This window comes from Esox lucius, chromosome 5 (genome assembly GCF_011004845.1).
Source record: "Esox lucius isolate fEsoLuc1 chromosome 5, fEsoLuc1.pri, whole genome shotgun sequence".
NCBI classification, from domain to species: Eukaryota; Metazoa; Chordata; class Actinopteri; order Esociformes; family Esocidae; genus Esox; species Esox lucius.
Window position 1 is genome coordinate 23,283,194 of NC_047573.1, and position 15,252 is coordinate 23,298,445.

General features: G+C 40.7%; 2 protein-coding genes across 2 annotated transcripts; one reads left to right on the forward strand and one right to left on the reverse strand.

Annotated features, from left to right (window-relative positions):
• Positions 1 to 1,008: 1,008 nt before the first annotated feature.
• On the reverse strand, positions 1,009 to 3,758 carry dlx3b (distal-less homeobox 3b). Its single transcript, XM_010894491.3, has 3 exons — positions 3,238 to 3,758; positions 2,250 to 2,434; positions 1,009 to 1,822 (listed from the first exon to the last, which is right to left on the reverse strand). Exons 1-3 carry the CDS (start codon positions 3,578 to 3,580, stop codon positions 1,511 to 1,513), a joined length of 840 nt encoding a protein of 279 aa, XP_010892793.1. The 5' UTR covers positions 3,581 to 3,758; the 3' UTR covers positions 1,009 to 1,510.
• Positions 3,759 to 4,998: 1,240 nt separating this feature from the next.
• LOC117594534 (velvet complex subunit B-like) lies at positions 4,999 to 12,060 on the forward strand. The gene is made up of 2 exons (XM_034292454.1): positions 4,999 to 5,279; positions 11,362 to 12,060. Exons 1-2 carry the CDS (start codon positions 5,240 to 5,242, stop codon positions 11,634 to 11,636), a joined length of 315 nt encoding a protein of 104 aa, XP_034148345.1. The 5' UTR covers positions 4,999 to 5,239; the 3' UTR covers positions 11,637 to 12,060.
• The last annotated feature ends 3,192 nt before the right edge of the window (positions 12,061 to 15,252 follow it).

Consider the following 15,252-nt stretch of genomic DNA (forward strand, 5'->3'; position numbering starts at 1 on the left):
ATATTTAAAAAAAAAAAAAAAAATATATATATATATATAATAATGTCAATCCATATTCATCCACATTTGTTGAATAGGGGAAACATTTATAAAAGCTTTCATATTTCATATATTTGTAAAATGTGTTACATTTGAGCCAATTGAACCTGCCCTTAAAGGTGAGTATCCTATGAGTTACTAACTAGTATAACAAGAAAGGTGAGTTCCTTTTCTTTTTATAATTGCAATATTAGGCTTAACTTGTTTTTGTTTATGGCAATTGCATGAAAATTATGTATTTTGGTTGTGTGCATTTTTCCATTTAATGTAATATATTTCAGAGTATGTTTCTGAGAGGCTTTTAAAGACTTAAATAAATTAGGCCTGATCCAGCAAAAGACGAGTTAAAACATTTTGGCTCCTTTTCTGCCCTCGGATGCTCTTGTTTTGAGTGTGTTTCCCTGAGGCACCAGACTTACTTCAGTATTTTTCCCCTTACTTGGCTGTAGTCTATTCTTTCTTGTTATCTGGCAACAGAATACTAATAAAATCAAGCGACTCCAACATGTCTGCTTGCCTGTCGCCTCCTACAACCTCTTTGCACGCAACTTTTAAAATCAAACCTGGGCCGATACTAGTTGTATTAACCTACAGGGAGGCTTGCAAGCCGTCACACAGACAGATGCAACCCTTTCGTCCTGCTGGCCATAAAATATTGAGTGCAACACTCAGTAATGAAGAAACAGACAGGATATATAAATACAACATATACGATATATGGTTTCTATTATCCAATCTTTTGGACAAGCCAAACGCAGAGTAAACACATATTATATGAGTAATCTCTAGTGAGTAAAAATGTTGCAAAATAACTGGCACAAGGGAAAATTACAATATTCAATTGATAGGCTATCTTTTATTCGTTTTGACAGAAAGACAATAATAACATACTAATTACAACATGAATATAAAAAGGATTCCAGCACCACAGTGCAGTCTTTCAATTCCAAACAAATATGATCTTAGTGGTTCTGCTTTCTATTAACACCTATGTACAGCCTTCGACGTTTAGTAAAAATCGATATAAATATGACCTGAGTTTCTGACGCGCACTCTGCAAACCCATATATATCATTGAATAAAGATCAACTGCACAGTTTTGACATTATTGTGTTTGGATCTTGTTAAAATATGATTTTGCATAGGCCTAGTCATTTACAAAAAGAAAAAAAAGAAATACAACGTAAGCGATAAATAATTGAAAACCATGCACGCCAGACGTCTTTTAAATACAAGTGATTTGACATCCCTTATGTGCTTGTGAATTTGAAACTGAGTTTTGAAATATTCCCTCGGTAGGCAGCTTAAAATTGGGTTACCCAACGTTTCAGGGAATTACCTAATGCTCTCAATATTATCCAAAAGACCTTTGTCAGTTCTACGTCCAAAACAGGCCAGCTTATACTTTTAGGAGCTCAATCAAGTTCAGTTTATTTCAAAGGGCCTTGTATTAAGATCGTTTTCGTTTTTGTTAATAAACAGCCCCAACGCTTTGCTGCGGTACTGGGTGATGCACTGCGCCCGGGTGCTGTAGATGCGATCCCTGTTGGTACCAGTGGTTGTTATAATCCTCCAGGTAGGGGGGCGAAGAGTTGAGGGGCGTTTGCGGCACCTGGGGCCTGCTGGCGGGGGTAGTGAGAGAGTTATTGTCCCAGACCGCAGGGGATGGCGGAGAATTGCACGCCATTGAGTCGCTGGCGTTTGGACTGTGATCAAGGGGAACCTCGCCGTTCTTGTAGAGCTTCTTGAATTTGGACCTCCGGTTTTGGAACCAAATCTTGACCTGTTAGGTGAAATATTCATATTATTAGTCTAAATGCCATTTCAAATATATTGGAAATCTTTATTTGGATATTAACCAAAATAACTGTGAGATCTATTGTTTCTAAATAGGTGAATCTTATTTTCAACAAAACATCATAAAACCATAGGTAGCCCTAAGGACTTAGCTCAAGAACACAAACATCAACAATTTTGTTTGAACTACTCTGGACAATATTTAAAAGCAATACTTCTTTACAGAAAGAAAAAAAATGTCAGAAAAAAACTGCTAGTCTTGAATCATTTGGCATATTAGGCCTTTTCTCTATATGACACATCTATGCACAGCCTGAGAGAGGTACTTAGGGCCTCCTAAAGAAAACAAAGCAACTAGTTATGGGTCATTAAAACTACCCTTAAAATGCGTATAATCGTCTGGATATATTTACCTGTGTCTGAGTCAGACCAAGTTGAGCAGCAAGTTCGGCTCTCTCGGGTAGGGCGAGGTATTGCGCTTTCTGAAAACGTCTCTGCAACGCTGCTAGTTGGTAGCTGGAGTAAATAGTTCTCGGCTTGCGGATTTTCTTGGGTTTTCCATTAACCATGCGAACTTCGGGTTCTGGTTCTTCTTTCACTACAAAGAAAGAAGCAACAATGGCATCATTCGTTTTCAATAGCCTATCAGTATCGGAACAGCACATAGGCCTAACAATCCCAAAACAATTTAATACATATTATTATTGATCATAGTTATATAATTAAGGTTGGTATTTTTACAAGTAATATATTGTGTATATTATCTTGATAATGTTGTTAAAGGTTAGTTGATGTAACAATAGCAATATTTGCATTAGTGGTACAACTGAAAATAGATTTACAAATCTCGATACTGCTCAACACGTAAAAATATCCTTAATAATTGCTCAACCTTTGGTGTGATAACCCTAAATATCTGCCCAGTTTTTCGCGGAGTAGCTTCATATCAACGCAGTTATTAACAATAATTTTGTGACAAGCTGTTAATAGCTTGCTATTCCAAATCGAAGTCTAGCCATTTGCATTGGTCTAGTAATCATACTCTGGAAATCTGTAATACATCTCACGGTTAAAAATATTTTAGCAGATCAAACTAATTAAATGACTGAAACAAAAATAACTTCTTTCCGTTTCAATGTTTTCCTGTCTGTGTGATCTATTTCTTCCTGCGGCAAGTTAAGATAAGCCTACACCAATATAAAAGTTTTTCAGGTATTATACCAGGTGTATTAAAAAAATAATTAAAAAAACCTATAGAAGCTACTTCTTTTTAAGGAAAAAAAAAATTCTGCGTAACTCTTTTTACTCTCCCACTCTAAGCTTACATGCATTTAGTGCGAACACTTGTAAATGAGGCAAAACAGTATGTGACAGAAACAATGTCATTTTTTATTTATTTACCTGAGCTTTGAGGTGAAGCTTGCAGATGATCTCTGTTGTAATGTCCATATTGTCTGTAAGAATTTGTGTAAGGGTATTCAGACTTTGTGGGAAAAGCTCCCGCACCACCCATTCCATTCAAATTAAATTGGTGATGGTATGCATTCATTTGCTGACCGTAGGTTTGACTTTGGTAATATTCGTGATGGCTATGAGCCGTTTGTCCACTGTAGTAGCCCATGTCCGTGACTGATGACTCAGGAAGAGTCGGAGAGTCCTTGGAGCTCGGATGGCAACTCATAGATCCGGGGAGATCGGTCAAAAAGCTCGCTATCTTCTTCTCATAGGTCTGTCCGCTCATCATGGGTCGCAGCCCTCCAGAGAAAAGAAAGTCCACGATAATTCGTAAACACTGGACGTTTGTGCTTCAGTGTTAAAAAAATAGCAGTGAAAATATGAAGTCAGTAGTGCGCCCTAAATGCAAGTCCTTTGAGAACAAGTCATTCCCAAACTCTCCTTGCCGTAGTTACTCGGTTGTGGCAGCGCCCTACTCCGTGAAACTGAATTATAGAGCAATGGGGTGGATGCCGCGTTCTCATTGGCTCAAGTCAAGTCTTTTTATTCTCCTTCTTGCCCTCAAGGCGAAATGGTTGCACTCAGTGAAGCCCTACCTTTGGCCAAAAGTGCCTAAACACGCATGCCTATTGGCGCGTCAGGTCTGGATTTCAGAGACAAGTTTAGAGTTATTTCGCTGTTGACAGCATCACTCAAAAGCCTAGCAAGAAACTATAAACAAACTTTGCATCGCTTCTTGAGTGATTCTGTCCTTTGTTTGAAATAGAGCTCAGAGCCTACTGATACTTGTGTCCTACTACTTATCACCACTGTAGCAAGAACGCACGTCTCCTTTCTTGTGCTTATTCATAAGAAGAGTTAAGATACAGAGTTAAAACAACTTATTCAAAGTTGAACTGTGCCCCTAGCCTATCCATTCTAATTCAAAATGCAGAAGTGCCTTGTAGGACAGTTATCTTTGCAATGAAAGAGATTGTAATGATATGGCAACCAATACTTTGAATAACTTTGGGGAATTCTTTTGTCTTCGTTTGTGTTTGAAATCTATGTTAATCTCCAAAAAAACAACAACAAAAAACTGTCAATGTCTAATGAATATAGGGCTCATTGGTTTGGGCTAAAAACATGAAGTACTAGAAGAATAACCTGACGTTATGTCCAGGTTCTGTTTAAATGTTTTGTTGTTGCTCATACTGTCATCATCTATTGTTATTATGTGAAAGTTAACCTATTTGATTGACCTGCCCTCGGAACCAAACATTCATTTTGAATATTAAAATGTTTCCAAATAACTAACGGCCAAATAACTATAAATTATTATATTTCAAGGCTCTCTTCCGGCCTTGAAATTTATTGAAGAGTTAATTTAAACATAAATATGAAGTAAAAAATATAAAAATATCTTATTTGTTTCTTTTTGTGCTTTTATTTTATAAAAAAAGGTCTCAATACCGGACAATGTTGAAAGCATGGGCAACACTGCGTCCTAGTGTTGGGTTTTATGGTTGTTGCAAACGTTAACCTGTTGATATAAAATATATTATTTGCCGGGCAGTAGACGGTTGACCATTTCCGCATCTGAGCATGTATACCGTCATTGTCGCTTAATTAAATTATAGTAAAACAAATATTTCCCGTAATGCATTTCAAGTACAGCATTACATTTCATTCGCAATTTCTTTTCCCAGCAAGTGGCGAGGTGGGACCACGTAACTTGGAGTATGAGGTTATGCTACCCCCCTGTGGTCTACTGATATTCTAGGTAGTGAATGCAATTGCGTTTCTGAGACGGTAGGGGCAGGTTTACAGGACAGTTCGTGTCTGTTTCTGAAGAACATGTGGATGAGTAGCCGAGGCTCAGTTTTTTCCATGTCTACTTGTCATATCTATAGATCCTGAAGTTTACGTAAATATACATACTACTCAGAAGTTCTCGGAAACTGTGACGATGATCGGGCGACGTGCTGTTTTTCCCAACGGTATGACAGGTGTGTAGACATGCGTTCTGTTTAAGCAGCATATCAAAAGCAAGACACATACGGTTTACTACATAGCATTCCTTAATGCAGACGTTGACAAAGGACGCTGATAGTCGCCTACTCTCAAACACTGGTTACTTGTGCTACTGAGTGGCGGCCCAGTGATGAAACGGGCGAATGCCCATCATGTGCTGTCTTTCACAGTATGTGGTAGTATACTTCCATGATTTCAGGCAAGTTGGCAACTCGATCCTATATAGCAACTCGATCATGGACACTGCTACAGTTTTGCTTTAACTTATTTTGCACATGTGTAAACTGCTCCTTTTGGGAGTTCTATGAACATATGGAATTGTTTTATTTTACCATATTATGCATTTAGACTTCGTTTTACAGTGAAGTGGCTAGTGAAGCCCTGTTAAAAAATACAATGAAGCCAAGGAAAAATACACCTTGGAATTCCTGGGGCACCAAGATTTCCAGTAGGATATTACCAACATGGTTGCATGATGGTGTTTTTACCTAGGCCATCTCAATGAAGGTAAGCCATGCTTATTCTATAGAACAAAATATTTTTCAAAGTGGTCCTATATTCATGAAATAAATTGATGTATATCACAAATGGTTATATGTCCATTTTAGTTTTCAATTGCTGTGCTTTTAATGAACATCAGCATCAACCTAGCTCCATTTAGTTATGTGAGAGTGGACATTATTTGTAACAGTTATTAGTAGCGTATGGAAAGCTCAACATGGGGGAACACTGGAGCAAGTAATTTTTACTTTCAGTTTACTGACAGACTAAAAAGCACATTGCAAAAGACATTTAGTCTGTTCTCTACCCGAGACAAGTCCAGTGCTGTATAGCTGTAATCTGTGTATGTATTGATACACAGATGGACAGGGATATGTCTCCACTGACAGAAAAAAGTCACAGTTATGGATGGATTCAAAGGAGCTGTTTGTTTATCAGTTAAACTGCATGTATTGTTGAACTGCATTGAATGACATTGGTTAGCTTGCCAGTTAACATAAAAGTGATCAATGATGGAAACTGACTGGAGCAGACACTCTTAAAATGGAGAGCAACATTCAATAAATCACACAACTCCACTTTTTTAGGAAGAGCCATAAGCTAAACTAAAACATTATTTAAAGCTTCAGCATTTGACCTCAACATGTGTAAGACAGTGGGCTATCAGTTGTGAAATTACATGTCTGCTAACAAAACACAATGCAAGACACTTAATTGGAACCACCCATTTCCAGTGTTTAGTGATATTATATGAGACACAGAGCTAGAACTAAACATGCTAAAAAAGGAAGCGGCACAAGTCTCGCACAGAATACAGCATTTACTGAACTTTTTGAAGTACATATACTCTGTGAAGGAGAGTCTCCAAGAGGAGAAGCGGGTCTTAAAGGATGCATTCTTAATTTGCCCACACCTTTTGAGGTTAGCTAAATTACAGCAACGACACATTCAAACCAACTCTCACCTCCACTCACTCAAGTTTTACTTTCACTCTTGGTTGACGAACTTACAAAGGCTGTAAAACCTATATTTTACAATATTCAACAAATGTAAAAAAGCATTTTAGATGGGTACAGTGATTACACTATTCACTGCTTGTTTTCTCACATGAAAATAAATTGAGTGAACTGCGTAGACCTTTTGCAACCAAATATTAACAGAGGGATTTTCCTATACCCCGTCTGCCGTTGCAGTGTTTGAGGAGAGCGTGTCTTAGTGAAACCGAGGGTAGAGAGGGATGGTGCTGCTTTTCCATTTTACAACAGAACTTGGTTCGTCTTCAGTCGACCAATAGAACTCATGTATTTTAGGATGTACTTTTGTGTGCACCCAAAGTAATTTGTGCTGAGTGAATGTAAAACTATCATTCCACTGTTACTGCAGATATTTTACCGACATTCTCTTATATTATTATGCAATCATTGTACCTTATATCACTTTTTTGATACCAACCTCCTAGCTGAGAGACACTGGCTGCATTTCAAATGCAAAGTAGACAGCTCATTGGTCCCTCATCCTCATTCCTCTATGAGGTTTTAAACCGTCACGTCTGGTTGTACTTGCGAGTGCATTTGCCCAAGCAAGGCAGTTGGCGAGGTTTCACAAAATATTTAAAGATGCAAAAACAAATAATTGATCATCAAAAAAAAAAAAGAAAAGATTAGCGAATTAGAGCAAGGCATTTTTTTCCATGGTCAAACATGTTTTTTTTTAATTGTTACTTCAACTCCCTTTTGGGTCCCCAGCACAAGCTGCACCTTTAGCATAGTTAACCAAACAACATGATCATGTTTAGTCAGCCTCTTGGTATGACATTCCTGCGTTCAGATTATCTTGGCAAAGGAGAAATGCTCACTAACAGGGATGTAAACGTTTGTTTTTGTGCTCAACTAACGAAACATGGGAATAACAATATGAATGTGGAATATATATTTTTGTGTAATTAGCTCAATGTTTTTTAAAGCTGGTGAGGTAATAAGTAAAATACATTTCTTAGTTTAGTATTCCAGATTTTTGAAAAAATGATTCTCCTTTGAAATGGGAATTTTCTAGAAATGCAAGAGTTGAAAAACGGGCCCTGGTCATAAATGATCTACAGGTACTGACATCACAGAACAATGCTGCAATGCTGTAGATCATCCAACAGGTGGCGAACATGTCACGTAATTTATCAGTATTCAACCCTCTCATTCTCTGTGACACACACTCAAAACAATGAAATGGGTGATATTGGTGAATGGTAACAGAACAGAAAGAAATTCAAGTTCTGAACCTCCCTTCAACTGCAAAACATAGTTACTTAAAAAAGAAAGTACTTATATACCCATGAGTAAAGTGTTAAAATGGAGCCTTTGGATGGTTGCCAGAAAAGGACAAAGGCCCGAGCATCTTATTGTCAACCGGCAATTACTGGCTAACCTGGGTTTGGTCTAATGGCAAATTCGATTGAGCTCACCTTTTGTGGGAAACATTCTAAAGGGAGAAATTTCTCAGGAGGAGAGTTGTTTTCTGCCAAACCTCTCAAATTGCTGTGTCCTGTTGTTCTTTCAGGGCAACAGTGTAAAAGCAAAGTACCACACAGACTAACCTGCACACTGCAAACCATTCCGACTGGCAGCCTGGAATATGGTAGTGTGGACCAATTCATCACAAGTCAATGGAAAGTAGTTAATGTCTTTAAACTTTGAAAAAAAATGGTGCCAATGGCTGCAGGAGTGTAGTGACTATTTTAAACTAGACGGGAAAAGTACACCTGGGAAGTTGGAACTTTTTTAATGTCTCTGAATTGTCTATCTACTTAATCTCTCGTTCCGCACAAACTACCTGTTTCGCTTTAAGCACATTTTTCCGGTTTGTCTCCTTAACTGGGGAGACCGTTTCGCTCCCATCTTCTCAGATTTGAGGGAAATCCCTTAAACTAAGCAGATAATTAAGGGAATATTTCCCTCTGATGATACGGGGGGGGGGGGGGGTCACAACGTTGAGCTTTAGAATTATGGTACAACAGATTATTATGGTGACAGGGCCGTTTCTTCAGGCATGTGCAAACGTGCAAACATCACCCAGGAGGAGAAACGCACAGACAGTAGCGCAAAGAGAGGCGACGGATGCCCCCGCCCCAACCACCGGGGGCTCCCGCAGAACATAGTAACTCCTCATAAGACGTGGCAAAATATTGAACATTTACAGGAAATGTGCTTTAAAAGGCCACATTCGTCTCTCAGCCTTGTAGCAAACCAACGTTTGCTATTGTAAACACACACACACAGGATGTCTAGGACTTAATTCAGAGAGGACCGTGTTACAACAACAATCTTGCCCGTGGTGGTTTCCTATAGTCCACCTTGCGTCGACACAATCAGACTTTGGAAAACATCTCCCGGCAACAATGTGCTGATCCGATGGATGGATGTGTGAGGGAGTCAGGGTGTCAAGTCTATTGAGAGTGGGAGATCCAGTTGTAACTCTCTCTGGTCAGTGTTTAAAGCCAAAATTGGAACCCAGTCAAGGACATGGAGACCCCATACAATCTGTATATCAGCATGACGAAAGTCTCGTCTCATAAGCTTGCCTAGTGTAGTCTACATATAAATCTATATTTCACTACGTTCTACATTTACATTTCAGTTGTTTTGCTCTTATCCAGAGCATCTTACCGTAAGTACATTCCTCTTATGGTGTCTTGGAAAACCAACATCTGACAATCATAATAGGTACACTTTCCTTCATCGAAGCTGCTACTAAATTCGAAAGGAGCTTTTCCTCTCCAATTGTCGGTTTGAGCAAATTGACTATCAGGCTGGAATCTGGCTATAAGGACATTTGATACTTACCGATTCTCTAGGGACGGTATACGAAATGTCCAAATTAGGTCACCAATGCCTAGACCTCGGCGGAGGCTGATAATTGTTCTAGGCCTGACTCCCAAAACTGGACAAAAATCCAACACTCTCAACACTTGTAGGCCTGACTCCCAAAACTGGACAAAAATCCAACACTCCCAACACTTGTAGGCCTGACTCCCAAAACTGGTCAAAAATCCAACACAGCCAAAACACTTGTAGGCCTGACTCCCAAAACTGGACAAAAATCCAACACTCCCAACACTTGTAGGCCTGACTCCCAAAACTGGTTAAAAATCAAACACTCCCAACACTTGTAGGCCTGACATCCAACACTCCCAACACTTGTAGGCCTGACTCCCAAAACTGGAAAAAAATCCAACACTCCCAACACGTGTAGGCCTGACTCCCAAAACTGGAAAAAAATCCAACACTCCCAACACTTGTAGGCCTGACTCCCAAAACTGGAAAAAAATCCAACACTCCCAACACTTGTAGGCCTGACTCCCAAAACTGGACAAAAATCCAACACTTTCAACACTTGTAGGCCTGACTCCCAAAACTGGTCAAAAATCCAACACTCCCAACACTTGTAGGCCTGACTCCCAAAACTGGTTAAAAATCAAACACTCCCAAAACTTGTAGGCCTGACATCCAACACTCCCAACACTTGTAGGCCTGACTCCCAAAACTGGACAAAAATCCAACACTCCCAACACTTGTAGGCCTGACTCCCAAAACTGGACAAAAATCCAACACTCCCAACACTTGACTCCCATCGCTTTACTGTTGGATATGTCTACGACAGGCATCAAGTTGTCCCACTGGGCCAGTAACCTGGCTACACCTCAGCTGTGGGGGACGTAATGAGAGCATTCACAGGTGCTTTCACGCCCAGTCCTGTCCGTGGGGGCCCTGAACTCTAGTGTTGTTGGAGTGGGGGCAAAGACCCCAGGTAAAGCCAGGCGAAACGTCCTCCCCGTGGGCACACAGCTGCTGGAGCATTCAACGACCTAATGGGAGCCAGATGTGACATGAACGTGTGTACACATGGGCGCGCACACACACATGCAAACCCTACAGTGGATGTCTAAATGTCTGTCTGACCCCCCAAACTACAACCCCCACGTTTTGTCTAAATCGCCAAACAAAAGCCCACTGGTTGTGTATTGGCCATCTGCTGGCTGTAATAGGCATTTAATGACATTCCTCTTTCAATTCGTGCTCAAGAGTTAATGGACTTCCGCTCCCGATGTCAACCCAACCGGTTCCCCCCCGACCAGTCCATTTAAGATGAGGTAACCCTTGGAGTTTGCATGTGTGTGTGAGTGTCTGTATGTGTGTGTGTGTGTGTGTGTCTGAGTGTTTGCGTTTGTGTGTGCGTTTGCATGTGCATGTGTGTGTGTGTGTGAGTGTTTGCGTGTGTGCTCACAGTCCCTGAGACAGGTGCATGTAATCCCCCGGGACCACCAGTACATAGCATCCTGTCCCTGTGTATTTTAAGCAAGGCCGTGACTAAATGGACTGGCTTCATTGGAGAATGAAAGAACCATATTGGATTTCAATCAATTAATATGAATCGGCACTCTACAGATTAGTCCCAGTATATTTGACTATTATTTGAGAGATATATTGTACATTGAGTGAGAGCAGTTCGCCTGAGGAGCAGCTTTAAGTTAAATACGATAATTATGGAATTTTTTGTCCACTCTAGTTTCAGGGGATGGACAAGAACAGGACATGGCCCATGGACCAGAACAGGGCATGGCCTATGGACCAGAACAGGGCTTGACCCATGGACCAGAACAGGGCATGGCCTATGGACCAGAACAGGGCTTGGACCATGGACCAGAACAGGCTGTGGCCTATGGACCAGAACAGGGCTTGACCCATGGACCAGAACAGGGCATGGCCTATGGACCAGAACAGGGCCTGGACCATGGATCAGAACAGGCCGTGGAAGGGCTCCAATCCATCTTGAATGACTAAACCAAAATCAAAATTGGATAGGAAAGATGATGGACCTACATTAAAATGTTTCTTGACTGAGTCCAGCTTTCCAAAATAACCTAGATGAAAGATAGCCAGGGAGCATCGAATTATGGATAAGAGGAACAATTTATGAAATGTTTACAGCAAGCAAGCAATATATTATCATCCAGACTTTGTTGAAAAGTTAATACGGCCCACAGGGAAAAAACGCGAAGCATTTTTCTTAAAAAATTCAAAATCCTGAGAACCTTTTTGTCAGAAAGGATACATTAATAACCATTTGGAACCCAAGAAGGATTCTTTAGAAGTCAATATGGGTTCCAGATTGAACCACATCTCGTATTTCCCAGAATACTCTTGATTTTCATGTGTTCAAATATCTGTTTGCATGCACATTGATTGGTTTAAAAAATAATTCTACCACCCAAAATATTATTCTGTGACTATCCTTATAAACATGATTTCTTTAAAGGAATGTTTTCAAAAACCTATTGGATTTTCAAACAGCCATCCGGTGTAAAAATTCAAACAATGGAACACTTCAACATTCCAATAACATTGTAACTGTGTTTTGGGCTGATTGACATAACTCTGCCAACTTCCAGAGAGGTGTCACCCCTGCAAACAGGACAATGTCTACTTTCTCCAAGTGGAGCATTTCTTTTTGAAAGACCTAACACATCCTGTGGCTGTCTGTCAATCTGTTCACTGGCTGCCAGCCTCCATATTTGTGCAAGGTTTTGTCTCTGGTTTTCTCCTCACTAAGAATAGGCTCTGTGGTTTCCCCTTGTGTTGAATAGACATTTTTCATTCTCTCCTTTCTGAAACCCAAAAAGACACAGACACACATAGGCTATTTCTTCCCCTCGCTTCATACATATCCTTTTACCATATCGCCAGATGGTCAGGTGGCCCATCAGCTGTCCCAGCTGCCCACAGACTGCCTCAGAAGAAGAGATGAGACTCATGCACACACAGAGGCCTTCGACATCCCGGCAACTCTGGCCCCATATGCAAGAATGCATAGTCTATTCTGAGGTGAACCTTGCTTATGCCAGAGTTGATGAGTATGGCTTTGACAGGCCAGAGACAGTGGTAGAGGAGGTGATCAAAGGAGAACTTCATCGGCACCTATTTGTTCCCTCAGAGCCTACAAGTTTTGACATGGAGATTTCCTGCCAAGGGACGTCTGTGGGAGGTGATGGGAAGGTTCACCGCTCTGCCTGTCGATGAAGTGGTGCGATGATTTGTCTGTTTGGAGTGATGTCCAAACTTAATGGCATTCCAAAATTCTCCAGCAGCAGTTAAGTTTATGTAGGGGCTATAAAACAACAGTCTCAACACAACTCCCCTGACCAGCCTAGTACTTTGGAGTTTAAACCCCTACTCTGTTTCTATAGGCTTTGACCTCTCACCTTGAAAAGTTGTTCACCGCTATTATAGCTTGTTGGATAATTGCGAGCATGTAGACTTGGCTACTATGTGGTGTGCTCACTCTCCGAGTGCACACCACTCCTTCCTTCCAGTGAAGGACCAGGAAGCTCCACCCTGGCGGATCCGTCCAGGTTTGTTTTGGCTGGGGTTAAGACACTGAGCGGGACCAGACGATGTGGTGCTTATCTTCACAACATCAGTCTGCTGGGTATCGGTTCACAGCACAGATCAGGAGGGGAGTTAGGTTCCACCCCGTCCCATGACAAGACAAGAGACTGCTTCCGCTGGTTCTCTTCCCTGACAGTCCAACTGAAAAGGTCAGGCACCGGAAGTCATATAATGTGCTAGGTGCCATTTCTGAATATGTCACATGTGTTTGGACAGTGTCCCTCATGTAGTTTATGGACGTAACTGGAAGAAATGTCCAGTTGATCAAGAAACATACGCACATTAGCTACGGTAGGCAGTATATTAGTATAACCAGAAATCTAAATCTAATAATTATATCCAAATTCACCAGTTCGGGGTCACAAGGGTCGTAGGGTTCAGCTTTGCCAGTACAGTGATAAACGTCAATATTCCTCTGGACCTTTGTCACTTAGGAATTTTGTGTGAACAGACTATCAAAAAACGCTGCTGTGTTTTAATCCATTTTAAATTAAACTTAAGGATTCGAGAGAGTAGTAATCATCCAAGCATTTAATTCAGAGGACGATTTACTCAGCGTTCAGCGAGACCATCACGCTTAAGCGCACCTCAATGACAGAGACAGACAGAGAATAATGACAGGCACCATGACAACGTGTTCAATCTCACAGCGTCTTTGTGTAGCTGTCGATCACAGACCTGAGTCAAAGTTACTCGCCCAACCCCGGTTATTAACAAGCTCTTTGACTGAGTTTGGTTCAGCAGGAGTGAAATTACGGCACAGTCGTGTGAATGGATTTTGTTCTTGCCACTTGAGGTGTCATTTCTCTGGGCTTGTCTCAGCATGCTTGTCTCAGCATGGTTGTGGGAGTTTAACCTTCATCCCCTTCTGCTCCTCAACAGCGAGACGAGAAACCGATCCAGCGGAACTGACTCCATGATTGACCATGATAGATCAGTGTTCCTCAGCATGGTCATGGACTATCCAGTCCCAGTCCCTCACATGGGTCTGCTCACATATCAGTTCATTTAAAAGAAAAAGTGGAATTAAGTTTTTTTTTTTTTTTTTACACATACAGGTGCTGGTCATAAAATTAGAATATCATCAAAAATGTATTTCAGTAATTCCATTCAAAAAGTGAAACTTGTATGATGTATACATTCAATCCACACAGACTGATATATTTCAAGTGTTTATTTCTTTTAATTTTGATGATTATAACTGACAACTAATGAAAACCCCAAATTCATTATCTCTGCTGAGTTGTGTTCTCTGATGAAATTACATTTTGCATTTCCTTTGGAAATCAAGGTCCCAAAGTCTGGAGGAAGAGAGGAGAGGCACAGAATCCACGTTGCTTGAAGTCCAGTGTAAAGTTTCCACAGTCAGTGATGGTTTGGGGTGCCATGTCATCTGCTGGTGTTGGTCCACTGTGTTTTCTGAGGTCCAAGGTCAACGCAACCGTCTACCAGGAAGTTTTAGAGCACTTCATGCTTCCTGCTGCTGACCAACTTTACGGAGATGCAGATTTCATTTTCCAACAGAACTTGACACCGGCACACAGTGCCAAAGCTACCAGTACCTGGTTTAAGGACCATGGTATCCCGGTTCTTAATTGGTCAGCAAACTCGCCTGACCTTAACCCTATAGAAAATCTATGGGGCATTGTGAAGAGGAAGATGCAATATGCCAGACCCAACAATGCAGAAGAGCTAAAGGCCACTATCAGAGCAACCCAGGCTCTCATAACACCTGAGCAGTGCCACAGACTGATAGACTCCATGCCACACAGCATTGCTGTAGTAATTCAGGCAAAAGGAGCCCCAACTAAGTATTGAGTGCTATACATGCTCATACTTTTCATGTTAATACTTTTCAGTTGGCCAACATTTCTAAAAATCCTTTTTTTGTATTGGTCTTAAGTAATATTCTAATTTTCTGAGATACTGAATTTGGGATTTTCATTAGTTGTCAGTTATAATCATCACAATTAAAAGAAATAAACATTTGAAATATATCAGTCTGTGTGTA